The 12361-nt window shown below is 41.3% G+C and overlaps 1 protein-coding gene across 8 annotated transcripts in view; it reads left to right on the top strand.

The window, feature by feature from the left end:
- The first annotated feature begins 252 nt into the window (after positions 1-252).
- HECTD1 (HECT domain E3 ubiquitin protein ligase 1) overlaps positions 253-12361 on the top strand; it is a 62636-nt gene continuing 50527 nt past the window's right edge. For 7 of the 8 annotated variants that reach the window (XM_032189278.1, XM_032189276.1, XM_032189280.1 and 4 more), the window contains exons 1-2: positions 253-373; positions 2396-2687. In XM_032189278.1, coding sequence (XP_032045169.1) covers positions 2548-2687 — 140 coding nt within the window. In that variant the 5' untranslated portion in view covers positions 253-373; positions 2396-2547. The remainder of the gene's footprint in view (positions 374-2395; positions 2688-12361) is intronic. The other variant, XM_032189282.1, reaches the window with a different exon arrangement.

Raw genomic sequence — 12361 nt, 5'->3', positions numbered from 1 at the left:
CCGCTGGCAGCCCCGCGGGGCCCCGGCTCCCGCTCCTGGCGGCGGGGGGCGGCCGTGCCCGGGAGCAGCCCGGCGGGGGGCGGCCCAGCCAGGAGGCCTCGGCGGGGCCGGGCCCGCTCCCGCAGCGCCCCCAGCGGCGCGGCCGGCCCCGGCCCCGGCCCCGGCTCCGGCTCCGGCTCCAGCTCCAGCTCCAGCTCCTCCCCCGGGGCCGCGGCGCGGCCGCCTTCGCCCTCCTCCCCCGCTGCCGAGCCGGGCGGAGCGCCATGGATGCCGCTGCCTGCCGCCTGCGCCGGGGCTCGGGCTGCCGCCGCCTCGCCTGTCCCCCCACCTCCCCGCGGCGCTGAGGAGGGCGAAGGGGCTCCGGGAGGCCGAGGTGAGCGGCGGGGCCGGGAGGTGGGGGGGGCGCCGGGCCGGGTCACCCCGCCAGGCCCGCGGCTCGACGGCAACTCGAGCCCGGCGGCGGGGCCGGGAGGGAGCGGGGCGGGAGGCCCCGGGCCGGGGGGGGGGCGGCGGGGCCCGGAGTGAGCCCGGCTGCGAGGGGCGGCGGGAGGGCTGCGGGCCGCGCCGGGCAGGCCGCGGGAAGCCCCCCCTCGTCCGGCCCCGGCCCCGGCCCGCCTGGCCCAGCGCAGGCCCCGCCGCGGCCTGGCCCCGCTTCTGGGGCGGGCACCCGGGGCCTCTCTCCCGGCCCGGCCCGGCTCCCTGTCGGCTGCTCGTTCCCCTCCGCCCCGGGCGCCTCAGGGGCGGCGGGGGGAACAGCAGGTGCCCCTGCCGAACTTGGCCCGCTTCCCGCCGCCTCGGTGGGTAGTGTTCCCCCTGTCTCCTGCCCCCTTTCTTCGCTGCTCTCCCCCCCCCGCCTTGGAGTTAATCGTTTAATCGCGTCAGGGAGACGTGCGGCAGCCACCGCGCGGGCTGCTCCTGCGGCCTGAAGTGAGGCTGGGCCGGGAGCGTGGCCTGCCAGCAGCCCGCAGGGCCGGGGGCATTGTTCCAGGCACGGAGAGCGCCCCTCGGAACGCCAGCTTGCGAGCTGCCGGGACCGCGGCGGTAACAAAGTGAAGGTGGTGGCAGGCAGGCAGGCGGCGGGGGATCTGTAATGTCTTCTGCTGGCGAATTGTACCAAGTCCTGTTTGTCATACTTTTATTTTCTCGTGTCTTGGGGTTTTAACGTATGACGAAACAGCGCTGCTAACTCAGGGAGCATTTTCCATGTCATACCAATTTCTGATTCACTTTTGTAAATCCTCATGTGCCCTTGATGGAGTTATTTTTTAACTATTAACTCATTAGCAGCAAGTAAACAAGGCGGCAGACTTTGTCCGGACCGAGATCCTTCCCCCTTGTTCTCCCCTTCCTCCCAAATTTGTGAGGATCCTATCCAGCATTTTGTATTTAGCCAGTGACTTTGGTAAACTAATTCTCTCTCTCTCTTTTTTTTTTTTTTATAAGCTGTGTTAGTTTTGTTTTGCTTTTTCCTCATGTGTTTAATTTGGATAGGTTGATTTGTAACCTTTGTTCTAATTTTTATACGAAAGTGGCCATGTTTGCTGTGTTCTTAGGCATGGGAGGCAAACATGACTGTTTGTTAGTGAAACACGAAGTGAAAAGTAACCACGTAGATCAAAAATGTCTGCTAGCATTTTTAAGGGACATTTTTGGTCTTTAGCTTGCATGTACAACTGTGGCACTGGGCCAACAAATAATGTTGTTTCCCTTATATGTACATGAATTATTTTAATTATTCACTGCATTTTTAAAAAAGTTACAAATTACAACATATTTTTCTTTAAAAGTTTGGAAAATAGAAGTGATCCTGAAATTGGCCTTTTTTCTTCTTTGACTTAAAAAGTTTCTTCTCCTTGTGTTGTAATGCAATTTAAAAGGATTAAAGGATTCATAAAAGTTTCGCAAAGATTCTTTGTCTTTAGTTGTGCATCTAATTTTTTTTTTGTATTGTGGATTTTTATTTTAAATGAGACTTTTGACATCCTTCTATGTTTACTTGAATGAACAGATAGTTCATCTTTCAGAAAGTTGAGCACATTTTATTATGACGTGATATTAAGAGGAAGGGGATATGCGTGTCAACACCACTTGTCTTTATATTAGCTATGAGAACATACAGAAGGGTTAGGCACAATTTTTCTACTTACATTTTAAATTTTGAGTTATCCTATAAATAAAGTAGGATTTAAGTCTTGCTTAATTGTCAACTGCAACTTGAAATTTATTTCTAATAAAGTAGAACAAACTTATTGTTGATTACTCATGTATAAAGCTTGAAAAAAATAATTGCTGGTCAAATACATAGAATTTTTCTTAATGGCAGCCTGGAAATATGCTATACATTTTAGAGGGGAGCAAATCTAAGACTGAAGATTTTTTATTTTATTTTTTCCAGGTGAAAACTGCGAAGGCCTGAGGCTGGCTGAAGAGAGACATTAATTGTACTCGAGTTTGTCTGGCTTGAACAATTAAAGGATATTTTTGGTACTTTTAAATTTAAGCAGAGGCGGCTTTTTTCCTTTTTTTTTTTAAACAAAACAAAACACCATGGCAGATGTGGACCCAGACACGTTGCTGGAATGGCTGCAGATGGGGCAGGGAGATGAAAGGGATATGCAGCTAATAGCGCTGGAACAGCTCTGCATGCTACTTCTGATGTCAGACAACGTGGATCGCTGTTTTGAGACGTAAGTTATTTTGTCTTTCTGTATGGAATGTTATTTTCCTCTCTGGGTAGGTGTATATAAAACTAAGCATTCTTAACATTCAATATTCATAAAAATTTGATGTTCTTAACATGAGAAGCTTTCAGGTTCGAAAACGTTTTTGAGGACCAAATTTGAGTATGTATCACTGAAATGTGCTGATGTGGTGTGAAGTGCTGCTTTCTAGTTAAAAATGTAGTGTCATGAGAGGGATTTGCTGTGCCTCTTCTGATGCATGATTTGGCTGTTGAATTTAAAGACATGTATTCAGAATTGCGATCCGGAAGGTGTTCTTTTTTTTTTCTTTCTGGTAGAGAAAAAGCTTTTTTTTTTTTTAATGTTAAGACAATAACGATTGCTTATACAAATTTAAGCATCCATACTCTGGCAACACTTTACCTCAAGATATGGTAGTTTCCTGAGCTCTGCAAATCTGAAAATGTCACAGATATCTTTCACTCTTCATGAAAGTAGTTTGCCCATTCTTTGAAGAACATTGCTCTTTGTGCCACCCTCTTTTTCAGCTCACTTGCACACCTCCTATCCGTCCTTGCTCTCAGTTGCATTTCTCACAGCAGAAAATGCTGATGTAACCACTTCTGTTACTTAATGGTGTTGCTGTGCATTTGTTACACTACTTCCTGTGAGGCCCAAGAGTAGTAGGGAAGGGAGGTAGTAACACTGTAAACAGTCAAGGTTTTAAAACTTAGTAGCAGCTAAGGGAATGTTTGTTTGTTTGTTGGTTTTTTAATGCTTTCCATTCTCTTCCTTTATCTGAGCCTCAATCTAATAACTCTTAAACTGTGATTATTTTTTTCCTCCTCCCCATTTCATATTTGGATCCTCTTGCATCTCTCTTCCATCTTTTCTCCATTAGTCTCACTTTCCTTTCTTTTGCATCTTGTGATATGGCTAGTGCCTTTTTGATCTATCCTGCTTCATAGGAGTGTGGGTTTAGGAGCACTTAGGAAGGTAACTGTTGGAGAGCTTAGCCCTGAAGAAGACAACACTTCACAGGCTTCTCTCCTAAAAGTCATTTATTGTTCGTGACTGCCTTTATTTCAAGAAGTGTAAAATTAATACATCTCTAAAGCTAGGATTTCTAACAGTTGCTTAACAGCGATCAAAGTTTTGTACACTGCTTTAGAATATGAAATTGGTTGACCTTGGCCTTGAAGAGTTTACGAGTAAAATTTTGGAATTGAAAGAGACAAAAGGCTTCTAGCGTTTGACTTCTCTATCTGTCCCTTGTAGCACTGATACTGATAAAGCACTCTGTTTCCAGCCTTGGGAAAGCTAATTTAGTGACAAATTAATTTGCCTCTATAAAAAAGTCTGGTAGTTAAGAATGATTTTCTTCTGATCTTTTGAAGTGAACTTTCTACTTGTGTATGTTCCATGGTGAACAGAAGTAGAAGTTTGGGAATAAGCATTTGTAAGGATATCTTTTGTGTATTTGGAAATCAAGAACAAAATGTCAACTTTTAAAATATAAAACAGTTGTGGGGTTTGTGCATTTTATTTGGAACAGACTTTAATCTCAAAATAAATGAATTCAATAGTCCAAGTGCTTTTTTTCAAAGGATATATAATGAATGCTCCATTATTGCAGTGTTGTGGTTTAAAATTAGTTTTGATGTCTGAAAGAAGAAACATTTAAAATGCCATTTGGCATTTTTAGTTTTGAATCTTAGTATAATTTAATTTTACTGGCCCTCTAAGTTGTTGATCTTTTTTGCTGATATAAGTTTCCCTCGAACAAAAAAAGGAAGAGAATAAAATGTAAATTGGGAAAAAGTTAGTAAGGTTTCATGCCTGTTAGTGTCATTTTCATAGTAAAGTTCAAACTGCTACTTTTAATCGGCACTGTTAAGACCCTGGATATATGGTTCCATGGTATTTGGTGAGCTAACACGGTAGCTCATCGCTTCCAAAGGAGGAGCTACAGCTTTCCATTTACCATCACTCACCATTTTAATTCCTCTCAGCAACATACTTGCTTCATGCCAGTGTCAGGGCTTACTAGATGCCTCTAACTTGCTAAAAGAGCAAGCTACGCTTTAAATGTACCGAAGAAGGTGGGTAGTTCTCTGCTGTTACATTGCATTAAAGCGGAGTGTAGAGGTGACTGATAAGCACTGGAGATGGAAATGGAAATAAGGGAGAAGTGGAGCAAGCTATCCACTTTTCAGTGGAGAACTTTCCAGTGGATTGTGTCACAGCCTACATTTCAAGGTGAATTTATTTCGAAGCTCGTTGTAAGAAATAAAAACTCTTTTCAAGACATCATCTCGATCTTTTCCAAATGAGTTCAAGAACCCAACATTGTCATGTGTTGAGAGAGTGTAACTAAAATAAGCCCATATAAGATTTTAAAGTTGCTTTTCAGTAATGTTTTTTAAAGGAGTTATGGCTTGTCTAAATAGGAGACTTAGCATTTGACAGCAGTGGTGCCAAACACATTTTTTCAGGAACTAATTTTGAAAATGCTTTCACTGGATGTAAGATTTATAACGCAGACGTATTTTTCTGGTGATAAGAAAAGCAGTCTTTAAAAAGGCGTTACAATGTTTTTTGTTCTGTGAAGCAGAGAGAGCATTCCCAGAGTTTTGTATGCCATGCAGATGTTTTTTTAAGATCTTTGAACTGTTTAGTGCTATTAATGATTTTGATTAAGAAAACTTTAAGAAAACCTCTAATCTGTGGAATTCAGCAACTCAGAGATGGAAGGTGGAATTTTGAAATAGTTAATTTGTTGGAGAATAAAAAGTCATGTTTCTTCAGGGATCAATGGGAGTGACTTACTAATTATTAGTCATCTTTTACATATGAAATGCTTTGCTCTTATGACATTAGCAAAGAAAAAGCTCATAATTTTACTCAGGTACATCTGGTGATTAAAAGCTGCATATGGTGAGGACTGGCAAAGCTATGAAACAGACACATGAAAAATATTGCCATGAATGTTACGCCTTTTCATTGGAAGCACAGCACTGTTTCTAGATGATTTCACCAGTGTCTTTTATGTAGCATTATACACAGTCTCGCTTACCAAGGAACAATCACAAACTTACATAAATAAAATATAAAGAAGAGAAAAGATGGATTTGCAATCTAATACTGCGTTATTGCAGTGAAGTAATGGGGTTTCTTTGCAAGCATTGTCAATGAAATGGGATATTCTAAAACTTGATTTCTCTGTACAAAAGTAATGGATATTGAATGTCTTTTCTGACCAAGTTAGAAAAAAGGAATTAGCCCTGGATGCGTGATGCTGTGGTTTGTTCAGTGTTCGAGCACTATCACAACAGATTGGAGGGTGTGCAGCCAGTAACAGATAATGGTGCCAAATAATTGACGTTTCTTTACTTTTCCCCACATTTACAAATTACATCTGATTAACTTATTTTTAGTGTTACTCATGTATTAGCATTAAAAAAATTGGTGGCATATTCATCTTCTGGTGATAATGAGTCACAGCCACTGTTAGTCACTTAGCATGAAGAATGGCTAACATTTTAACAGCAGCACCAGCCAGTAGTGTGAACTGCAGAAACTTCATGAGTGAATGGAAACGGCCCTGCTAAGCAATTGAGAAACTCACCATGGTTATAAGTGTTAGTCCCAAACTGTAGTTAAACCATATGCTATTAAGTCAACTTTAACAGGAGTTTTAAATATTCATTTTTTATAAGAATTACTGAAAGGGTGTTTTAATGTTTGAATTGTTAAAGGTAATTTCCAAGACCTGTAGAGACTGTTAGCTGCAGTCTCACACTGTTAATAGAGGCCTTCTCCATGTGTGTGAACTTGTCTTTTTCTCTCTCTGTTTTTTTCACTTTATTTGGGCAAAATAAAATGGGATCTCTTCAGATCTGGGCTTTGTGCTGCTACTATCTTTGTATGCAAGAGTAAAAGTATTCATCAAGAAAGATGTTATTTAATTTTTTTCTATAATTTTGATGAAAGCTTGTAAAACAAGGCAGTGATATAACAAACAGTGAAACCTGAGTAAAACCTTTTCTACACTGAACAGATGAAATTTCTGTTTTGACACTGCCCGAAGACATCTCCGTATATTTAGCATTAACAGATGGGGGCATCAGTGAAGTATCAAGAGTTGTCAGCCTATTTTACAAACATAAACAAAAATTACACAAAGGATTAAAATTGAGGGTTCTAACGTATAAAGTAGAAATCCTTTCAGTTTAGTTTTTAAGGTGAAATATATTTATTTTAACTTAGCTTACATTAAACTCTGTTCTTCACTGAGGTATATATTCACTAGAGAAAAGGTGTCTCTCAGCCATGTCATGCTAACACGTCTTAAGTGTAAGACGAAGTTCTAGTGAACCAGATTATTTTGATATGTGCTAGTGAGACTGTAGTAAAATACTGTGGAAAAGTTCATCTTTACCTCAGCCTCATCGCCTAAAACTACAGGCTTCTTCATCATGATTTCACTTTAGCTTGCTTGAAACATAACCCCCCAAAAAGAAACAAAACAAATTTGGTTGGTATTTCATAGTGGGGAGAGAATTCCAAAATGGGAGAAGAGCTGAGTATTCTTTGTGCTAGTTTTGTTTAGTAAGCAGATGTATAGCTCCAGTAAATCAGAACTGCATGCAGACAGAAAAGCAATTTCCTTGTAGAGACAGGAATAGGAATCTGAAGTGCTGGTTTTCAGGCCTATTTTAATGTTTGTGTTGGCTTTACAAGCATTTTTGCAATTCAGAAAGCGGTGACGTGCCCTTTAACAGATTTAGCAGTCATGATAAAAGTAACAGGCTGAGAGGGCAGCTCATACCAATCAGCCGTATTAAGGTGGATTGAAAAATCACTCATGATGTGTGTCCGCTACAGGTTTGCCTGGTTTTGTTTGTTTTCAGTCAGCCCATTCTCATGTGTGTGTTTTGTTTTTCTTCCTCTCCTGGAGTGCAACCATCAGTGCATGGAGACAAGCATTGCTGTCAACTATAGAGTGCCAGTGTCCATTGCTTAAACCTTGTGAAGTGTATGTTAGTGAATTACTAGTTTGGGCTGATGCGGCTGTATCTCGCAATAAATGTAATTTTGTGAGCTTCACAATGGCAAGAATTGTGTGGTTCCTGGTAACTTTTTGCCTTCCTCAGAGGATGTGGCAGCAGCGAAATGCTGGTGCTGGAGTTATTCGCTCTGCGGGTGGATGTGAATGTGGTGGAATCTCTAGCACCCCGCAGATTGCCCTTCTGAGATGGAAAGCACAGGCATAGCAGGGGATGTGCAGTATTTTGCAGGGAGTTAGCGTGTTACAGCTTAATGTTTAGAATTATTTCTGACTTCTAAGTCTGTCTGGGTTTTGCTGTTGGTTGGTTTGGGTTTTTCTCTTCTGTTTTTGCAATGGTAAAGGGTTTTAACGCCCAAACCTCTTTCTGTTTTCTTTTTGTAAAATGGGAATTATGTCCTCATAGTCACAGGTATTATGGAGATTAATTGGCCTTGTCTAGTCATTTTGAGAATCTTAATGGTTACAGATGCAAGAAGGGAAGATTAGGTCATCCAAATAGACATCCTCTGTCATGTCACAGGCCCCTGTATTTTACCTGGTTGTTCCTGAATCGAGCGTTTCGTTTGACAGAGGCATACCACGTACTTAACACTCTTCGAAAGGCATCCTACCTCATTTTAAATGCATCGGGTCAAAGAGCTTACCCCCCTGTTTCACTGTCTCATCTACTGGCCACTTGCCTTTGTTGCTGAACTTTGTTTGTCCTTTTCTATGTGAATTGGCCGGGCTTCTGCGATCTGTGAGGGGTTGCTGGTGCTTCTCTTCCTCTGGGGTTACCAGTCGGAACCATTGCTACAGGGAATGTACTAGCACACACGGGTCTAGTCAGCTCTTGATCTTACTCCCCCTCTCCAGCTCTTCAATTTTCAAAACTTTTTAGAAATATTTTCTGGTCTTGGCTTCATCTGTGCTGTCTATGTTAGTACCTGTTTCTTACCATTAGCAGTTATCCAGCATTTAGTTAGATGTTTCCAAGAAGTTGTGGAAGCCTGGTCTTGGTTACTTACCTTCAGAGCTGCTTTCAGGATATGGTTGCTCACTTTTTAGGTATGGCTTGATGTGTTACCCACATTAAGGTCAGAAATGTGGCATTTGAATGTGATGTAAAGACATTTTGTTGAAGTGAGCCTGTGCCCCTGAGTAGTCCTGACAATTCTGTATAACTCATCACAGTGTCTTTGCTGTTATTTATCGGTCTGCCAGTTTTTCTGTTTTTCCCCCTTAAAGTATCATTACTGTCATATTTGAGTGTATCATCTTTTTGTTCTGCTTTTTTGTGTGAGAGGTAAAATTAAAGTGATCTGTTCTTGCAGCCACTGCACAGGAGATGGGTGCAGAATTTTAAAAAATTCAATAACTTACTGTCTTAAAGGTTTCCATGTCCTAATAGATTGGATGAGACCACTTTGAAATAGATGACATCCTTTCTTGGATGACTGTACTAGTAAATTATTTTCAATATTGGCCTCTTCTGAAGAGGGTACTTACGAGGCATGGCCTACATGGGTTTTCAGAAGGTTGATAATGGGGAAATGGAAGATTTCTTGTGTAAGACTGGCTGTATGCAAATATCATCTGGATCCGATACTCAAGGACTAAAATCTGCCTGTGAGTTGGTAACTTTCACAAGGCTACTTGGAGAGCGCTTAATGGGAAAGGTTTCTAATGGATACAACGCAAAATCACCCCGGTTAGCTCTGACTAGCTATTTCAGTTCTCTGTGGCACTGTGAAGTTCGTTACTTTTTCTTTTGATTTCAATTAAAATAGTTTATATTAATGGCGTTACTTCAGGCTTAGTGTGCTTTGCTTTTGAGTTTTGTGTGAATACAGCATCTGTTTAAAAACTGTAGGAAAACGAGGAACTTTGTGCTTTTTTTTTTTTTTTTTTTGTGATAGATGCACACTTCAAAATTATTTGAGTGCAGTTTTAGTTTAAGGCAGTTCTCCTTTTGAGTACCTGGAAATCCATCAGAAGCCAGCAGGGAGATGTCCATATTTAGGCACATTCAGAAAATCATACTTTATGCTTTAATTGCTCATTTCATTTTGAAATATTTACAAATGAAATGTGTACTTGAGCTGTTATCTGTTTGCGCAGTTGAGATTGCTCCCAGTGAAAACCACGTAGAAGTATCTGTAAATTCTTGAATTTATTCAGCCAGGGTGGACCACGTTTCAGCAAAATATTTACAGAATGGATTACTACCCTGAGGCATGGCATGTCTTTCACGAGATACTGAAAAATGCAAAATATAACCCAACACATTCTAGAGCAAAGCTATTCCTTGAGAATTTACCTTGTGGAAGCTGTCTTCTTGTAGCTTTTTTTTCACCTTACCCAGTTGATATTGATTGAATGTGTAGTAGAGTATTTAAATGCGTTCCCCCTAACAGCAAGCTCTCAAAACAGGGTACAGCTGTCTGTCATACCACTGCTGAAGTACGCACAGAGGTGTACTTGTTTAACTACAGTGGTGGTGGTGGCTGTCTTTTTTTGTAATGGTACACTGCAAGGTACTCGCTACTTTGTGTTGTGAGAGAGCATCTTCTGCTGCCTGTGCAACTCATAAAAGCTAGTCCTTACCATGAAGGTAAGATCTGACTGACAGCATGTTGTCTCTTCGAAAGCTGGCATCACCTCGGCCTCGCTGATTTGTGTGTTCGCTTATTAAATAAAATTGTTCCACTTGGCTTTACTGAAGAAAGTCAGAAGGTTGGAAATGCAATGTCCAGTTGATGCTTTCTCATAATTTTCTACATAATATTTCTACATGATATTTCTTTTTTTTTTTTTTTTTTGTCTTCCTGTTCTTGTGTTCACGCCCCTTCTATATGGGAGAACCAGGAGGCCAAAACGATACATTGAGTTTGTGGGAATACCTGCGTGTTTGCCAACACCTGCACAAAATTAGCAAAAAGCATGCCAGAATACAGGAGGCTTGAGAGATGCTGCAGCTGAGCTGTTCTTTATTTAGCCATAAAAGGAAGTTTGAAAGTGTTTCTAAATGTCAGATTTGAATCCTAAATTAATTTAATTTATATTAATATGGAGTTTCTGCAGGAATAGATACTGGATGGAGCTGTTAACTCTAGCTTTACTGGCCTGATTGCAGTTAAGAGTAGAGAAAAAGTATTTTATAATTATAAATTCTAATCATAGCTTGGTGTTTCTAAAGTCTGAAATGTGAAAGTTTTCTGGGATTTATTGCTTCTGTGACAGCGCTATAAGAAAACAATGCCAAGTATGTATCAGAAATGGGCCCAGAGGACTACGTGCGGGCAGTGAAGGTGTGCAGGCAGTTCTCTTATGGGTGATCTTGATTACTCTTCTGTGGGTTTTGGTTGATACGTGGAAACAAAACGAAGTTTCAGTAAAAGAAACAGTGGGGGAAAGCCAGAGATCTGAGATTTCCGCCCATAGGAAGAGCCGCAGAAAGGAAAAGAGTCATTAAACAAAAATAGGTCAGAATTACCACTGCTTGAAGAACAAACCAACGTGCAAGATGTATGTTCTTTGCAACTGAAGTTGTGCGACACGTTGTCAAACAAGTGGTATATTTAACTGGTGTGTTTTTTAAAAGGAAGTTACTAATGAGGTTTGCATGCAGTGTTTTCATTTATCAAACACTTAAATACAGCAAAGGATTATTAAAACTGTGTAGCCATATACAATACCTTATTTTTGCACTTGTAGCGGGTCTGAGCAGATGGTATGCAGGGAGCACTGGCAGGCAGCTGAGGTTGGTTTTGTGCCACAAGTCACAAGGCTGGGCCCTGGCGCCCGCAGCCAAAGGTTCTGCCACATGACAGGGAGTGCTGGGAGGAGCGGAGTTAACCATTTGGGGCATGAAGTGCCTTGGTTTCTTCCTTATTTTTTTCTTTTTTTGGTAGCTTGAAGACTACTGCTGGGTTTAAACAATGTTGTTGCTGTTTTAGGCAAGGCTTTTGAGTACATATAAAACACGAAAAGTAATTACAGAGATGAGTTTACGGTGCCTATTTTTACTTCCGTGGTATCTTTGTACACAGGCATGCTGCAAAATCAGCTGAGTCACTTCGTTCGCGTTGAAGGGCTTAGCGCCGGCAGGAGCCTACTGCTCTGGTGGTGTGAGAAGTCTGCATCCCTGGAGGTGCTCCTGTTCCTGAAAGAGGACGTGGAGATTCAGACATATGTGTGTCGACATACGGGGTTATGCTGCAGCATAATAATTACATAGCTAAATTTCCCTAGCCTTGTGAAGTTTAGAAAATGTTTTAGATCAACTGCATTTGCTGTAGAGGAAGAATGTGTATTGAAGAATTTGTATATTTTGGTCTTCAAGCTCATTTTGGTACTGAAAGTGAAATTTCTTTATATATACTAAATTACATAGAATCAGCACTTCAAGATATGGTTTAGATCTCTTCATGATATACAGGGAACAGAGAATGCTCTAATACTGTAATCTTAATGGAATAGGATATAAAGGGAAAATATTGATACTGAATAGTACTTTTAACTTATTTTTTATTAATTTATCTTTTATTAAAGAGTCTTCCTGTAAAGTTCTTTGAAACCTGGTGGGTGGGAGACTTGTAAGTTAGTAGCAGAAGCTCTTATCCTGGGA

Source organism: Aythya fuligula, chromosome 5 (assembly GCF_009819795.1).
Source record: "Aythya fuligula isolate bAytFul2 chromosome 5, bAytFul2.pri, whole genome shotgun sequence".
Taxonomy (NCBI): Eukaryota; Metazoa; Chordata; class Aves; order Anseriformes; family Anatidae; genus Aythya; species Aythya fuligula.
Note: the sequence above shows the minus strand (reverse complement) of the source record. Positions and strands in the feature narration are given on the sequence as shown.